At 50.5% G+C, this 18081-nt stretch overlaps 1 protein-coding gene across 1 annotated transcript in view; it reads left to right on the forward strand.

Moving 5' to 3' along the window:
- The first annotated feature begins 1992 nt into the window (after positions 1-1992).
- LOC127059077 (zinc finger protein 646-like) overlaps positions 1993-18081 on the forward strand; it is a 69210-nt gene continuing 53121 nt past the window's right edge. The window contains 5 exon segments of the mRNA XM_050984777.1: positions 1993-2412; positions 2836-2917; positions 3103-3750; positions 12526-12999; positions 13002-13274. Of these exon segments, the coding sequence (XP_050840734.1) occupies positions 2866-2917; positions 3103-3750; positions 12526-12999; positions 13002-13274 (1447 nt within the window). The 5' untranslated portion in view covers positions 1993-2412; positions 2836-2865.

An 18081-nucleotide genomic window follows, 5' to 3' on the forward strand; every position in this document is an offset into this window, starting at 1 on the left:
TGTCACCCCATGCCTGGGGACAAAGGCCACCACTGCCATCAGCTCCTTTTTCACCATGGTGATGGTTCCATGCTTTGTCCCAGGACACTCCAGTGTCCCTTTCAAAATGTCCCCATGTCCCCGTGGCCCCTCCCTGCTGTCCCAGCCCTTTGTGCTGCCATCCCCACTGTGCACACTGTCCCCAAGTCCCAGTGGCCCCTCCACGGTGTCCCCATGTCGTGGTTTGAGAGGAAGTGAGTTCTTTGGGATTCTGTGGTCAAACCAATAGGTGCTCAGATTTGACTATTGGCACCTGATATGGCCACTGAGGACATGAACAGGGCTCTGAGAACACAGCGGGGTTAAAAGCTGAGAACTCCCAGGGCAGAGTTCTTTTGAGTTCCATCCGTGAAAGAGAGATCAGACCCCCCTGCCTGGCTCTGAGCTGGGCAGGGGAGGGGAGGCCACGAGGCCTGACTGAGGCAGGCTGGGTCTGGGACAGAGAAGGGAGGTGAAGGTCCCTGCAAGATGGAAAAGTAGAAGAAGCCTGAGAGGCTTCAGGCAGCCCCGGCTGGGAGTTTTGGACAGGCAGAGCCTGACAATTTCAACCCTTTTCTTGGATGCTGGAAACCTTGCAAATGCTGATTCCTCCTGGAGTTGAATGAGAAGAAAGACAGAGATGAGATAAGAGGAAATGGGCCACGAGAGGAGCTGAAAAGAATCTTAGGTGAGAAGAAGTGATGGAGTAGCCTTTAGCTAAACTTTTCTTGTAATGCCATGGACAGAACCATTTTTCCTGTGTCACAGAGACTGCATTTAGGGGGGAGGCAATAGCTTGGAGCCAAGAGAGTGCAGTGATGTGATGTGAAGGGGTGTGTGAAGAGGGATGAGTGAGGAGAGTGGTGGTGGTGCCTCCATCTTCAGAGAAGAAGATGATCTCTGTTCTTGAGACCCCTCGGCCCCAGGGGGTGAAATCTGGGGGGGACAGGTGTCCCAAAAGTGAGAGACTGTGCTCTTTTTGGAACTGGGCAAAGCACCCTTTAAAAAGGAAAACCCTAGAAGCAGCTCTGGTCCATGCACAGTGGTGAGAGCACTGGGCATGGAAGGAAGATGTCATGATGGCAAAATGATCTCCGGGCGGTGCCATGTGTGACATGGAAACACATGAGGTTTCAATTATGTTTCCAGGGGAAGCCTATGGTACAAGAGGGACTCCTCTCTCCTTGATGAACTGAGAATTGATTATCTGAAGGGTGATGATGGAATGAGAGTTAGTGATCTGAGGGGTGAATGTACTGGAAATTTGGTGGGGGGGGAGGAGGAATGTTTTTGGAAGGTTTTCATCCTGAGTTCCGTGTGTTTTCTTTTACAGTTGTAATTAACTAAAGTTTTTTTTTTTTTTTCCCTTTATTCCTAAGCTGGAGCCTGCTTTGCTCTATTTCTGATCACATCTCACAGCAGACACCAGGGAGAAGGCATTTTCATGGGGGCACTGGCATTGCGCCAGGCTCAAACCATGACACCCCATGTCCCCCCTGCCACCTCTCCGGTGTCCCAGTCCCTCAGGCTGCTGTCCCCACTGTCCCCACCTGCCATCCCCGACTGCCATCCCCGGTGTCCACCCCGTCCGGTGTCACCCCTTTCCAGGTGTCTCTCCTGTACTGGTGTCAACCCCTGATCTGTGTACCTCCGGTCCGGTGTCGCTCTTGTGTCCGTGTTCCCCTTGTGCCCTTCCCATCCCTGTCCCGGTCCCATTCCACTCCCGTTCCTGGTCCCTTTCCCGTGTTTCCAGTCCCATTTCCAGTGCCTGTCCCGGTGCCAGTCCCTGTCCCCATTCCCGCTCCCTGTCCCCTCTCACCGGACGCCGCCGCCATCGCTTCGGTCCCCCCGGCCCTCCCGTAACCGAGCAAACCCCGCCCTTCTCCCGCCCACCAATCCCAGCGCGCAATCGCTTCTAAATTTGCATAACCGCGCCCTTCGGTTTGGCCCCGCCCACCGCCGGCTGCAGCCGCCTCCGGGCGCTGTTCGCTCCCAGTTCCCTCCCAGCGTTCCCAGTAAGAGCCGGACTGGCAGGGAGAGCGCTCCCAATTCCCTCCCGCTGATCTCAGGATCGTTCCCAGTATTCTCAGTGCTGTTCCTGGTGCTCCCAGTGTCGCTCCCAGTGCTGCGCGGGGCGCGGCCGCTTTGGGAACCCTCCCCCCCCCCCCACCTAGGGCAGAGCACGGCTGCTTTTGGGTGTCGGCACCTGCCCGGGTCGGGCTGGGAGCGGAGAAGGAGCGGGAGGAAGACGAGGGAGAGAGGAGGAGAAGGAGGAAGAAGAGCAGGAATAGGAGGAATAGGAGCAGCAGCAGCAGAACCAAGCGGTTCTCCTGCCCGCCTGCTCAGGCCGCAGCTCCCCCGGCTCCAGCAGCATCGCCCCCCCGGAACCCACAGGTGAGGTGAGCGGGATGGGGGAGCTCCCCCTAAATCCATCGGAGGGGTCTGTGGGAGGGTTTTTTTTTGTGGGGCAGGTGATGTTTGGATCTTCCAGGACCCCAAAGCAGAGCCACAAATGCCCCTGGAGGGATATTGGGGATCCCACCTGGCGATCGCCCGGTACCGACGGGCACAGGGGCTGTATTGGATTTGGGAATACCGGGAGAGCCGGGGGAAAACTCGGAAGCTCCGAAGCGGGGAGAGCGCAGAGGGGCGATCCCGGAGCTGGTGGATCTCTGGCAGCCTGGCAGGGTGAGGGAGGCTAGGCATGAGGGGGGGCTGGGTACCCCGAGGCTGAAAGGTGCGGTGACTTCTCCAGCTGCACTTGGGCAGTGGGACCATCAAACCCAACGCACTCAGCCCTTGTTTTCATCCCCAAAGCTGGATTTCCCATTCCCAAACCTTTGCCTGATGCAGGAGGAGGCTGCAAGGAAGAGAAAGATGGCTCGGGAGCCTAAGGCAGGTGAGGAGGAAGTCAGTGCCCCTTTCCCCCTCTCTTCTGCTCCATCTCCCAGCCCAGCATGGCCCCCGGCTGCAGGACAGCCCTGCTGCCAACGCTGTCCTGCTGGGGATGCCCTGGGGGATCTCCTTCCCCTTCCCTGTGGTACAAGGGCAAATCCCATCCTCTCCTTGTCCTTCCTCCCCCAGAGCAGGAGCTCAGGACAGAGACCAGGGAGGACAAATCCCCGGGGCAGAACCTGGTGGAAGAGTCCGTTTTGAGCTGCTCCACAGTGCAGGAATCCAGTGGGGAGGAAAAGCCCTGGAGATGCCGCACGAGGAGGGGCTGCAAACGTAAATCACAGGGATCCGAGGAAGAAAGACCCACCCTGGTCCAGGGAGGTGGACGAAGCTCGGAGCTGGGGGTCAGTGAGCAGCTTCAGGATGAGGAGAAGCCCCACAAGTGCTCGGAATGTGGGAAGAGCTTTAGTAAGAGATTCTCGCTATTGCGCCACTGGAGAATCCACACGGGGGAGAGGCCCTACGAGTGTGGGGACTGTGGAAAGAGCTTCTTCGAGCACTCCAAGCTGATTGTCCACCAGAGGAGCCACACAGGGGAGAGGCCCTATGAGTGTGATAAATGCAGGAAGAGATTTCAGATCAGCTCCACTCTCGTCAGGCATCAGCGGATTCACACAGATGAGAGGCCCTTTCTCTGCCCCGACTGCGGGAAGGGATTCAACCGTAACTGCACCCTCATCAAGCACCGGCACATCCACACCAGGGAGAAGCCCTAGGAGTGTCCCGAGTGTGGCAGGAGCTTCTCACTGAGCTCTCACTTGACCAAACACCAACAGACCCACTACTAAGGGAAGCCCTGCCAGTGGCCCAACTCCGAGAAGAGCTCCGTGCACTGCTCCAGCTCCATCCCCCATGGGAGGATCTGTGCTGGAAGATTCCCAGTGACCCCCGGAGGGCAGAGCCCCGGTGATCCATGTTGGGAAGACACCTGCCGGGGGTGCTCCACATTCTCCTGGCTCTCCTGGTCACCTGAACTCATCCACAGACCAATATCAGAAATCGATTGTGGAAAGTGGATTTGCTAACATCTGACTGCAGAAAAATCTCACCTTTTATGTCGTCTAGTGGCATTGAGCAATACAGGACAGACTTGCAGGTCTTCTCCAATATAAATCCATTGTTTTAGTTTTCCATGGCCCATGGCTGTCTTTCACAGCCAAATGGGGACAGACTGGGGCAAACCCCTGATTTTGGAGACAGTGGGATGGAAACCCCTCCAAAAAAGGTTCTTCCCACCCACCCAAGCACATGGATGCTCTGCTGGCAGGGACTCGTAAATAATTTTGTTTTGGCCTTGATTTTCTTTTCCCTTCTCTTCATCCCTTTGAAACTCCTGAAACTGGGGTAAAAATAAAGACATTGAACTAAGGCATGGATGGGGGCATGGGAGGACAATGACATGGGTGGGGACAAGGGGGGACGTGGAAATAGATGGGGACATGGGGGACACCGACATGGAGAGTGACATGGGGGTGATGCCCTGAGTTTTAGCTTTCATGTTTTTTAGGTTCTCTACTGCCTTGGTGTGTAACTCTGAACTTTGTATTAATTGTTTGTAAGTTCTCTTCACAGAGTAGTTAGACAAAACGATCCTTTTCCACCTTGAGGATCCAAGGGCAGCTGTGATGGCCTCAGGCCCAAAAAGCAAAAACAGTGAATTGAAGGGAGAACACAAGGAGGATGGGACTTCATAACCTGAAGCTGTAATTGGACAACTTACCCCATATGTAAATAGTTATTTAACAAACCATTGTTTATAAAAATGTGAAAAACTTTTAAAAGTGTGAAAACTCGTGACCAGTGGTCCATGTTGTGTCCATCTTGGGCAGAGCCCCGGCCAGGCTCTTGTACTGCCCAAGGTATATCCTTTAAAGGCCTTTTAATAAATACCTGCTTTATTCCTTTAACTCTGTCTAGCCTCTGTTCCAGGTCAGCCTCTCATAGGCATCAGTTCTGGCACCCCATGAAGGGACTGAAGGGATCTGGAAAACCCCCTGGACCAGAGGAACACCTTGCTGCTCCTCCCTACTCTTGCCAGCACTCCCAGGGTGCCCCAACTGCAGTAGAGAAGGTATCAGAGCCCAAGAATCCTTGGGCCTGGCACAGAGGCATGTGAGTAACTGCATAAAGGAGGAATTCTGTTTTAGCACCTGAGTTAGGTGTTAGGAGATCTCTTGGAGTTTTGTTTAGTGTGGAAGGACCCTAAGGGGTTCAGGTGGAGTTGCTTTACATTCACTCTCTGTCTCATCCACTAGAGCAAGAGAGGAGACTCTGAAAAGGGGAGGCTTCAGCATTACAGTGGTAAGTGTTGGCCTGAGGCCAGGAGTGGTGCCATAGGTCAGCTCCTGCACTATGGTTCCAAAGGCTGTGAGCTCTCATCCTGCATCTTACTTGTTCTGGCTTGCTCTTTCACTATTCCTCTCAATGGCTCTTTTGATCTCCTTCCAAACGTTCCTACTTGCAAATGTTAAGATGGAGTTTGTATTCTCCTGTGACTGTAATAGTAATATACCAAGAAACAGTCCTCTGGGGTTAGTATTGAAAAACTGGCACGACCTAAAAGGTCATCCCTTTTAAATCCAGACTTATCAGGCTCTCAGAAAAGGTGTGTCCAATGTATGAACTAGACAACAATGAGGCGTGGCCTGAATTTGGTAGTTTCGGTAAGAAATTAACATCAAGTTTAATATCCCACATATGGGGGGCAAATATTTCGACAAGTTAGAATATGCTAGGCTTCTCATGGCATTAGCATGTCAGCAAAGCCCATCAGCAAACAAAAAGGAACAGCATATACTCGTTTTAAATAAAAAAGAGGGGAAAGTAAAAAGGAGCAGTCGATATTGAGCAGATAAGGAGGAGTTTCCATTTGTTAAGATAACCATGAGTTCCCATAGCAACCCTGAACATTGCAGAGATGACATCTTCAAAGTGAGCAGGCACACAGCCTGGCTTCCACCACGGTGTAAGTCATGCTTAGAGCTTTCTAGAACTGGCATTGGTAGAAGCAGATGTACTACTCCAGCAGAGTCAACAGAGTCAGGCAGCTCTTGCTCAAGTAACTCCGACGAGGAGGAGAATGAGATTATTGCTGCCTCGAGCAAGCAGAGGAGAGGAAAGATAGCTAAAAAGGCCATACTGCACCCCCCCATAGCTAAATGTACTAGGTCAAAAAAGAAAAAAGGTAAAGAACTGGTTTTGCAAGCCCCATTGCAGCAGGCAGCTGGCAACCAGGGGCCAGTATGTGTAAAGGTTCCATACTCCCTTATCGAGTTGGAATAGTGGAAAACTACTGTGGGGAAATATAAGGAGAATCCAGTTTAAGGTGGCAAAATTAGTAGAAAGAGCAATTAACTCACAAAACCCTGACTGGGCTGATTTGAACTCTATGCCAGACACATTAATTGATCCCAATGAGAGATAGATGGTCAGTGAAACAATTGCATCAGTAGAGGCTAGCACAGCAAACGGGTTGTTTCAAGGCACCATTACACAGATATTTCCCCTAGAAAATCCAGGTTGGGATCTAAAGATACCAGAACATATGGCAAGGTTAAAACAATATCAAAGTCTTGTGGTATATGGGTTAAAACATAGTGTCCCTAAAGCTATAAATTGGTCAGAGACTTACAAAGTAAGGCAAAATTATGATGAATCACTCTCTGATTTTTTTTAATGGATTAAGGGAAACTGCCATCAAATATACAGATGTAGATCCCAAAACAGCTGATGGTAAAGCACATCTAGTTCTCTTATTTACAGCTCAAATGATATAGGAAGAAAGCTGCAAAAGATACAAGGGAGTTTGAGACATAAATTGGTAGAGGTGGCCTGGAAGGTATTTTAAGACAGGGGCCCAACTGAAAGAGTTAAATCCCAACCTAATAAGAAGGCAACTCAGGAAAAGTCATGCAAGAAAACATCCCCTGCAGAGAAAGATCAGTTGGTTTATTGTAAAAAAATGGGGGCATTGGAAGAATGACTGTCCAGCATTGAAAGAAAAGTCCCCAGTTCCCCAGCTCCTGTAGAGTACTCCTAGAGTACAGAGCTCTAGTAGGTCAAGTTCCAAGTGATGTGGACCAAAGGCCAGCCCCTCAGTGGAGCCTTTGGTTACAGCTAAGCTCTGGAAAGATGACACTGAATTTTTAGTAGGTTCTGAAGTGGCATGTTCTATGTTAAATACCTTAGAAGGGAAGCTGAGTCACGATACTGCACGTGTTGTTGGGGCAACTGGGGTAAGCGAAACATGGCTTTTCTTCCAACCTTTAAAATTTAAACTGGGAAAGCGCTGGGTAACCCATCAATTCCTCTATCTGCCTCACTCCCCTAAATCATTGCTGGGGAGGGATTTACTAGAAAAATTGGAAGCAGAAATTAAATTTAAAAAGGAAAAGAGTGTAAGAGTTGTAATTCCTGAATCTAAATTTATCCAGGTTGCTGCACTTTTTATACAGGGAAAGTGTGAAGCTGAGAATGTGGTAAGTCCAATAGTGTGGGCCAGTGATATCCTAGGAAGATCCAAACAAGCAGAACCAGGGAATATTGCACTCAGACCAGGAGCCACACTGGTAAGGCAAAACCAATACCCTTTGGAATTAGAAAACCACAAGGGATAATTATCTGTAATCAAAAAACTCCTTCAACATGGGTTACTAGTGCAGTGTGAGTCAAAATACAACACCTCCATCTTAGCTGTTAAAAATCACCCCAAAATTCCTCACCCACAATTGTCCACCCCCTGGACCCCCGCAGGCACTTGGCCACTGAGCTGTCTCTGGTGCACCACAAAATCCCTGAAAAATCACCCCAAAAGCCATCGATATCCCCTAAAATGTTCACCTGTTACATCCACATGCCCCAGGCACTTGGCCACAGAGCTGTCACTGGTGACATCAAGCCACAGGATCCATAGGATGTCCCTGAGGGTGGCCCCAGCCACCGCCTCCAACAGCCCCTGCCACAACAAGTGGCCAGGACTGCAACACCAAAAATCAGTCAGAGACCCAAAAAATTCATCAGGGATCCCAAAAACCCATCAGGGATTCCAAAATCCCATGTTAGGGACCATACCTGGGTGTCCACACCCTTCCCTCCCAGTATTTCCCATGTCCCCTCCCACCTTGGGGACATTTGGGGACACCCCGCTCACCCTCCCAGAGTGTCCTCTCTTTCCCTCCCACAGTGGGGACAACTCCAGTGTCCCCTTCCCTTTTGTGGTTTCTGCCCTTTTGCTCCTGTGTTGGGGACATTTGGGGACAACCCCCCTCACCCTCCCATGTTCTGCACATCCAGGGTGTCCCTTAACAAGTTGGGGACAATCCCAGGATGTCCCCCCTCACCCTCCTTGACTTGGAGACATTTGGGGACACCCCCCTTACCCAGGTATTGCTTCTGGGGGTCCCTGGTGAGCTGCACAGCCATGGCCAGGCTGATGCCTTAGGAGCAGCTGGTGACAAGGACAGTGTGGGCTGGGGGGGTGGCCAGGGTGTCACCTCCCCACCCCGACAAAGGCTCCTAATGGGATCAGCGCTAATGTGGCACCGGGAGTGGGGTCAGGACAGGAGGGAACAAACGGAGGTGACACCCTGAGATCCCCCCAACAGGGGGAATCCTCCCTTAGCTGCCTCCTGGGGTGGCAGAGATCTGGGGACAGAAATATCCCTAAAGGGACCTTGGGGGATCCCATGTGGAGATGGCCTGGTACCAGCAGTCAGAGGGGTTGTCACTGACATGTTCTATGAAAAATCCTTTCCTTAGGATTTTTCCCTCCTGAGAAGCTGAGAGGACTCAAGAACAAACTGTAAACAATTCTTATCTGCTGCTGTGGAATGCAACAGGGGGAATCTGTGATTTGCCTCATCTTGTTGTTTCTAATTAATGGCCAATCACAGTCCACGTGTCCAGACTGTCTCAGTCAGACACAAGCCTTTGTTATTCATTCCTTTTCTATTCTTAGCTTAGCCTTCTGATTAAATCCTTTCTTCTATTCTTTTAGTATCATTTTAATATATTATACATCATAAAGTAATAAACCAAGCCTTCTGAAACATGGAGTCAAGATTCTCGTCTCTTCCCTCATCCTAAGACCCCTGTGAACAATGCAACAAGGGGTGATACCGGGTTTGGGGATCCCCAGGAGAGCCAGGGTGGAATGTGGGAGCCCTGAAGTAGGGACAGCACAGAGGGGTGATCCTAGACCTGTTGGACCTCTGGGAGCCTGGAGGAATGCGGGAGGCTGGAGATGAGTGGGCTCCAGACCCCCTGAAGCTGAAAGGGGCGCTGACTTCTCGAACTGGACTTGGGCAGCGGGACCATCAAACCCAACGCACTCAGCCCTTGTTATCCCCTTCACCAGGATTTCCCATTCCCAAACCTTGGCCCAATGCAGGAAGAGGAGGCAGCGAGTAAGAGGACACACTCACACCTTGTTTTCCCCCCAGAAAAGGAATTTCAGTTCCCAAAGTTTGACCAGATGGAGGAGGAGACCATGAGGAAAATGAAGATGGCCCGGGAGCCCCAGGCAGGTGAGAAGGAAGAAATCAGTGCCCCTTTTCCCCTCTCTCCTGCTCCATCTCCCAGCCCAGCCCAGCCCTTCTCGGAACTCAGGACATCCCTTTGGGAGTCCGGAGTTGCCGGGACCCCTGCCAAGGGGCTCAGAGACCCTGGCACATAGCCCAGAACACCGGTGGGTTGATTATGAACTGTGGACCAAATTGCCAGCTTTATATGAAGACCTAAAAGCCACAGCAGTTCAGATAGTGTAATAATAAAGTTGTCACAGGATTTAAATGTAAGTTTTGGGATTTTTAGTATAGGGGTTTTTGGAGACAAGATGGAGGGATTTGGGTGTGTCTAGCCCTTCTTCTTCTTCTTCTTCTTCTTCTTCTTCTTCTTCTTCTTCTTCTTCTCTTCTCTCTTCGTCTTCTCTTCTCTTCTTCTTCTCTTCTTCTTCTCCTTCTCTTCTCTTCTCTTCTCCTTCTCCTTCTCCTTCTCCTTCTCCTTTTCTTCTTCTTCTTCTTCTCTTCTTCTTCTCTGCCGGCCCTTCTGCCGTCGCCTGCTCGGCGCCGGCTCCTTCGCCTTCTCCTTCTCCGTCTGTCTCCTTCTCCTTCGCTTCTCCTTCGCCTTCTCCTGGCTCCTTCGTCTCGGCTGTCGGCTTCGTCTGCTGCTCTCTTCTGTCTTCTCCTTCTCTCTTTCCTTCTCCTTCTGCCTTCTCCTTCTCCTTCTCCTTCTCCTTCTCCTTCTCCTTCGTCCTTCTCCTTCTCCTTCTCCGTCTCCTTCTCCTTACCTCCGCCTCCTACGTCTCCTCCTCCTACCTCCTCCTCCTCCTCCTCCTATCTCCTCCTCGCTCCCTCCTCCTCCTCCTCCTCCTTCATCTCAGTTCTCCTTCTCCTTCTCCTCCTCTCCTCCTTCTCCTCCTTCTCCTCCTTCTCCTCCTTCTCCTCCTTCTCCTTCTCCTTCTTCTCCTTCTCTACCTCCATCTTCACTGGTGATGTTGGCACTTTTGGATTGGTTTAGAATAGAAGCTTACTGTCTAACATAGATTATAGGTATTGGAAAGTAATTGTAAATATTGTTGTCATGGTTTGAGCTTGGCACAATGCCAGTGCCCCCATGAAAATGCCTTCTCCCTGGTGTCTGCTGTGAGATGTGATCAGAAATAGAGCAAAGCAGGCTCCAGCTTAGGAATAAAGGGAAAAACTTTATTAACCTACAACTATAAAAGAAACACACAGAACTCAGGATGAAAACCTTCCAAAAACATTCTTCCTCCCCCCACTAAATTTCTAATACATTCACTCCTCAGAATACTCACTCTCAGTCTAGCACTACTTTTCAGATAATTAATTCTCAGTTCATTAAGGAGAGAGGAGTCTCTCTTGTACCATAGGCTTCCCCAGGATATACAGTTGAAACTTCTTGTGTTTCCATGTCACACGTGGCACTGCCTGTAGATCCTTTTGCCATCGTGACATCTTCCTTCCATGCCCAGTGCTCTCACCAATTGTGCCTGGACCAGAGCTGCTTCTAGGGTTTTCCTTTTTAAAGGGTGCTTTGCCCAGTTCCAAAAAGAGCACAGTCTCTCACTTTTGGGACACCTGTCCCCCCCAGATTTCACCCCCTGGGGCCGAAGGGTCTCAAGAACAGAGATCATCATCTTCTTCTTCCCTGAAGATGGAGGGCACCACCACCACCCTCCTGACCCACTGTCTCTGTTCACACACTCCTTCACATCACATCACTGCACTCTCTTGTCTCCAAGCCATTGCCTCTCTTTAAATGCAGTTTCTGTGTCACAGGAAAAATGGTTCTGTCTATGGCATTACAAGAAAAGTTTAGCTAAAGGCTACTCCATCACTTCCTCTCACCTAAGAGTCTTTTCAGCTTGTCTCGTGGCCCATTTCTTCTTATCTCATCTCTGTCTCTCATTCAGGGGGAATCAGCATTTGTAAGGTTTCCAGCATCCAGGAAAAGGGTTAAAAGTCTCAGGCTCTTCCTGTCCAGAACTCCCAGGGCTGTCTAGCCGGGCACCTCACCACAACCCCCCTCCCTCCTCTTTCACGCCAGCCATGCTATTAAATTTCAAGGTGGCACAGGCACAGACACCAGCTCTCTCTCTCTCTCTCCTGGGGTGGGGCTGCCTGAAGCCTCTCAGGCTTCTTCTACTTTTCCATCTTGCAGGGGCCTTCACTTCTCTTCTCTGTCCCAGGCCCAGCCTACCTCAGTCAGGCCTCATGGCCTCCCTTCCCCTGCCTAGCTCAGAGCTGGGCAGGGGAGGTCTGATTTCTCTTTCAGGACAGAACTTAAAATAACTTCCCCCTGGGAGTTCTCAGCTTTTAACTCCCCTGTGTTCTCAGAGCCGTGTTCATGTCCTCAGTGGCTATACCAGGTGCTAATATTCAGATCTGAGTACTTATTGGTTTGACTACGACATCTCAAAAAACTCACTTCCTCTCAAACTATGACAATTATACACGTAATTTTTTAGTATATAAAGATAACACTGCCCAGGGGGCAGGCAGAGTGCCTCTGGCTGTCCTGCTGAGCGGACCTCGGCTGGGCAGGAGGAAAAATTTATAGATAAGATACAATAAACAACCTTGAGACCAAAAAACTGAAGAGTTTCGACTGATCCTTTGAACACACAGGCTGAAACAGAGACTTTTAACACAAGTCGGGGTCGCAAACCCTGCGGCCACCTAACAGGCCCCCAGCTGTGGGACATCCCTGCTGCCAAAGCCGTCCTGCCAGAGATGCACTGGGGGATCTCCTTGCCCTTCCCTGTGGCACAGAGGCAAATCCCATCCTCTCCTTGTCCTTCCTCCCCCAGAACAGGAGCTGAGCATGAAGAGCAGGGAGGACAAATCCCCGCAGCAGAACCTGGTGGCAGAGGCCGTTTTGAGCAGCTCCACGGCGCAGGAACCCAACGGGGAGGAAAAGCCCCGGAGATCCCGCACGAGGAGGAGCTGCAAACACAGATCGTGGGGATCTGAGGAGGAACGACCCACCCAGGTCCAGGAAGGCAGCTGGAGCTTGGAGCTGGGGGTCCCCAGTTTCACGATGGGGAGAAGCCTCACAAGTGCTTGAAATGTGGGAAGAGCTTCAAGAAGAGATCCTCTCTGATTTGTCACTGGAGAATCCACATGGGGGACTGCCCGTACGAGTGTGGGGAGTGTGGGAAGGGCTTCACCCAGAGCTCCTACCTGACTGTCCACCAGAGGAGCCACACAGGGGAACAGCCCTATAAGTGTGGGGAATGTGGAAGGAGCTTCAGGACCAGATCCAAACTTATCCACCACCAGATGATCCACACTGGGGAGAGGCCCTATGAGTGTGATAAATGCATGAAAAGGTTTCAGAACAGCTCCAATCTCCTCACACATCAACGGATTCACACACATGAGAGGCCCTTCCGCTGCCCTGACTGCGGGCAGGGCTTCAAATGCAACTTCCACTTTGTCACCCACTGACTCATCCACACTGGGGAAAGGCCCTGTGAGTGTGAGGAGTGTGGAAAGAGCTTCGGACAAGCTCTGAACTGATTGTCTACCAGAGGATCCACACAGGGGAACAGCCCTATAAGTGTGACAAATGCAGGAAGAAGTTTCAGAGCAGCCACCATCTCTTCTTGCACAAGCTGATTCACACAGAGGAGAGGCCCTTCCTCTGCCCCAACTGCAGGAAGGGCTTCAGGTACAACTGTAACCTCTTCACCCACCAGCACATCCACACTGGGGAGAGGCTCTGTGAGTGTCCCGAGTGTGGCAGGAGCTTCTCACAGAGCTCTCACTTGACCAAACACCAACAGACCCACCACTAAGGGAAGCCCTGCCAGTGGCCCAGCTGCGAGAAGAGCTCCGTGCACTGCTCCAGCTCCATCCCCCATGGGAGGATCTGTGCTGGATGATCCCTAGGGCCCCATGGTGAGCAGAACCCCAGTGATCCATGGTACCAGTGATCCATGTTAGGAAGACATCTGGCTGAGGGCTCCACATCCTCCCGGCTCCTTGTGCCCTAGATTGTCTTTTCATTTCTCTTTGTCCCTTCAAAACATTCAAAACCAGGGTCAAAATAGATGTTGAACTGAAACATGTATGAGGATATGGTGTGGGCATGGCCATGGATGTTGTCATGGGGGATCTTTGATGGGATGTGGGGGATGCTGGGTTCAAGGGAGGTGAGGGTTCCTGGGAGGGACTTGGGGGTTGCTCAGGGCTTTGGGCACCCTAGGCCGAGTGGGGAGACCCCGGCAGAGGTTCTGAGGCACCTGATCAAGGACTCCCTGCCCTGGACCTTTGCCCATGTCCCCCCATTCCAACTTAGTGTCCCCTGTAGCAGTTGCCCTACTCCCCACTGTCACTCCCCTTCCCCCCGCCTGTTCTCGTGTCTCCCCTATCCTGGTCCTGTCCTGTTCCCATTCCAGTTTGCATCCCATTCCCAGTCCTTGTCCCGCCTTCCCAGTCCTATTCCCTGTCCCTGTCCCCATTCCCAGTCCCATTCCTGGTCCTGTCCCGTATTCCTGGTCCCATATTCAGTCCCTGTTCCCATTCCCGGTCTCTGTCCCCATTCCCAATTCCTGGTCCTATCCCCTATTTCCAGTCCAATTCCCAGTCCCATTCCTGAGAGTTGCCTCTCGCATGGGTCCCTGAGGGCTCCACAGCTCAGGCTGGCTGTGCTGCACAAACCTTTCGGCCACATGGGCTCCCCCTGCCAGGATTCCTCCAGGGCATTTCTGACTCAGCTTTGGGGTTCTTCAATAGGCAGACATCCCCTGCCCTGCCAAAAGTCCCCCTGGAGACCCCTGGATGGATTTGAGGCAGCCTCCCTCTCCCCTCTCACCTGCGGGTTCCGAGCTTGGGGGCGATGCCACGGGAATGGGGGTGGGGAGTAGGGCTGCAGCCTGAGGGGGTAAGGGAGCTGCGTGGTGCTGCTGCTGTTAGTGCTCCTGCTCCACCAGAGGGCAACTCCAGGGAGAGTCCCGACGATTGGAAGCATCTTTGGCAACATTTGGTATTTAATTGTGCAATTAATTCAAATACAGAAGGTGCTGCCTTTTTAGGTTGGTGAGGGAAAAAATGCATTTCAGAATGTGTAGTGGGTCAGATCACTGAGTGTCCCATTGACCAATGATACCCGTGGGATGTAGGTCAACAACAAAAACAAATACTGTAACACAAACTTTTGGACATATCCGATACACTTGTCTGTTTTTTATGACCCACTCTACTAATTCAAGTGTGGGTTTTGCCTCTGGTGTGAATTTTCTTATGAGGTTAACTCAGGGTCAACTTAAAGGATGTTAATAAAGGTGCCAGTTGTGGGGTGGTGTCGTGGTTTGGAATGCGAGCAAATCATCAACCATGAGGCCGATTCTAACGCTGTCCCAGCCACAGCTCTGCCAGCCATAAGTTACCAGCTGGCCAGGTAAGCTCCAGGTGTGATATTAACTCTTTCTGTGCTTCAATCCTCCCTCGAGAGAAATAAAAGAACAAGATGCAAGCATGTAAAGAAACACCATAGAGACATCAAAGTCAGTAAAGAAGTTAAGTCTCAAAGAAGAAAAGTAAAGAGATGTCTTGTTTTTAGAGCTCAAATCTTCTTGTAAACTATAAAGAAAAAACTCTTTTTTTCCCTATTACGTATAAAACTATAAAGAGATAAAGTTTTCAAATTAATGTTGAGCAAAAGCCTCCATACTAAGATAAACAGGTGTTAAAATAGTTATAACCCCATGAGAAGTTTGAACAAAGAGAGAAGAGTAATCCTGTGCTTCCAAAAAAGAAGAAAATTTCTATCCCAAAGAATAAAGATGATTTTAAAGATAGATAATGAGAACAAGAACTGGGGGGTGGTTGTTCACTCAATTTCTTATTTTCATTTAGTTTTTGTTTCTCTTTTAATGCAGTAACAATTTGGAAACTCCAATATACTAATCTTTTGTTCCGCCATCCCTCTTTAGTACCTAATTAAGATAATTTCACACCGACCGAATTCCAAAAGTTTATATCGTTAACTGAATCTGGGGACAGCTCGGGAAATCGAGTGAACAACCAAAGAACTAATTGCTTCAACTCTTTTTTAACAATTTTAACATCCCGCCCCTCAAGGGTACCCACAACTTGGTATAGGACTCTTTTCTGGGGAACGGAGAGGTTAGCACCCATCTCCGTCCCCAAAAGGCGTAACCACGGATTAAAACTTAAAGAAAAACAGCAACTGAAAATCCCCAACCACCAGCCCCAACCTCACCGGGCCCAGGGCAGAACCTAAGACCCGACCAGGCAGAACTGGGAGATTGGGCGGGGGTAGCTCACAAAGATGGTGAGCTGGAGCTACTCACCCAAACCGGTGGGACGCGGGGAAAAGCTCCGTGGGCCGCAGCTTCCCTCAGGAACAGTTCCCGGGTGTAGGAGGTGTTGTTCCTATCCCCGCCGGGAGCGCTACCCCTAGAACGGGGTCTGCTCGACGGGACAGGGTAGCTTGACGACCACGGAGCAAACGGCAGTCGTCGAGGCGAAGAATCTCCTCGGCGCTGCTAACTCCTGCCGTGGGGCAAGGGGGTCTTCTCTCGCCTCACGTTGGGCGCCAAGCTGCTGCACTGCTGCTTCGAAGACCCTCTACTCCCCACACGGTGGGGAGGAGGAAGCGCCGGCTAGCAGGTGAGCACTAGCAGCAGCTAGCAGCGGGGGGCACTACCTTGATGAGCCAGGGGCGTCCAGGCAGCGCCTTCAGCAGGCTGGAGCAGCGTCTGAGGAGCAGCGAAGGTCGGAGGAAGCGTAGAGAAAAGAGGACCTTCACCCAATTGGTGCAGTTCGGAGGGCTTTATTTGTCTCCAAGGGAAATCCAACCGGGCAAAGGCAAGGGGGGACAGTGACAGCAACTTATAAAGGGGGTGGAACATAGGTAGAGATACATTACATGAACCAGTGAGGGAAAACTGAGGAGGGGTATTGAACATAAGTGACACCAGAGGCAACAAATAATATACAGACTAGGGAGGGGCCCAGAGCACCTGCCCAATCACTCCCTGGGGAAGGGAAAAGTCTCTGGAAGAATGGGCAGGGCCCCGGGAGACGGACAGGGCCTGGGAGGGGAGGAAAATGTAACAAATGGGGTAGTTGCTAGGGGAACGGGGGTGGAAACAAGGGGTTGGCAGCGTGCCCAGACAGGGAGGATACTATCCGGGGAAAGGGGGAACCAGGACTGAACCATCGAACTAAATATGGGGTTGAAACTGGGGAGAACATTACAAAATGGGGAGAACAGTACAAAATAGGGGAGATAACATAACTGGAAATTGGCCGTGCACAGCAACAGTTGTACCTTTTGTAGTGCAATTTGTAAGCCAAATTCTTGCATCAATTCTGGGCAAATTTGTAAAAGGTCTTCTTTGGTTGGTGTTGCTATTAGGATGTCATCCATATAGTGATAACAGCATGCCTCTGGAAATTGTTCTTTTACTATTGAGAGTGCCTGTGCAACATACCACTGGAAATTTTGGGGCTATTTTTCATATCTTGTGGCAGCACTTTCCATTGGTGTCATTCAACTGGTACTACATGATTGATGGAAGACACTGTAAAGGCAAACTTTGGGGTATCACCTCGGTGTAAGGGAACAATTAAAAACCAATCCTTTAAATCAACAATCTGTCCCAATTGGCAGGTATAGTAGGTGATGGCATTCCAGACTGTAAAGCACCCATACTCTCCATGACAGCATTAATCTTTTTTAAATCATGGTGTAACCTCCAGTGACATTATTTCTTTCTGATTATGAACACAGGAGGGTTCCACAGGCTTGTTGAAAGCTGTTGTGACCTTGAGCCAATTGTTCCTATACTAGGGATTTATAGGCATTTAGATTTTCATTTTCAAGAGGCCACTGTTGAACCCGGACAGGCTGTTCAGTGAGCCATTTCAAGGCTAAGGTAGGTTGTTGTACACCATTTACAGTAGTCCCAGATAAAAATCCATTCCTATCCTGACTCTCCATGCTGATAAGATGTCGCTTCTCCATAATTTAAGTGGGGCAGCACTTAACTTATGGGGAAGGGACATTTTATAGTATAGTGGCTGTTTGATCTTCAGGATTTTTACCAACACAGGTTTACTGCTTAGATGACTCTGTGTAATACCTCCAAGGCCAGAAACAACAGATACTACGGCTGTGGTAAGCCACGATTGAGGCCATGTGTCTGCAGAAATGATAGTAATGTCCGCTCCGCTATCTACCACAGCACTGTCATAAATGACTCAAACTCCTGGCAGGAATGAGTAAATAAAATTTAATTAGAACTCCTCAAAATTGCAAGGCAAAGGGGAGGACAACACTGGGAGCATAGTGAGACTCCTTCTGCTCACCAGAGGCTTGGCTTAAAAAAATGGCATTTCCACCTTTTATACGCCCAAATGTGCATTAGCCTCATTAATATTCATGAGGAGTCCTTTTATGTCCTTCCATGCCTTTCATTGGTGGAGCTCTTCTTGCATCTTGATTGGTGGTGTGATGCTACCCTGCCAGGCCTCCCAGCAAGGGGCAAGCACATGCCCTCCCCCATATGCCCCAACAGTCCTGTCAGCTGGAGGTGCCAGGCAGCCACCACACAGG

The sequence above is a fragment of the Serinus canaria genome, chromosome 25 (genome assembly GCF_022539315.1).
Source record: "Serinus canaria isolate serCan28SL12 chromosome 25, serCan2020, whole genome shotgun sequence".
Taxonomy (NCBI): Eukaryota; Metazoa; Chordata; class Aves; order Passeriformes; family Fringillidae; genus Serinus; species Serinus canaria.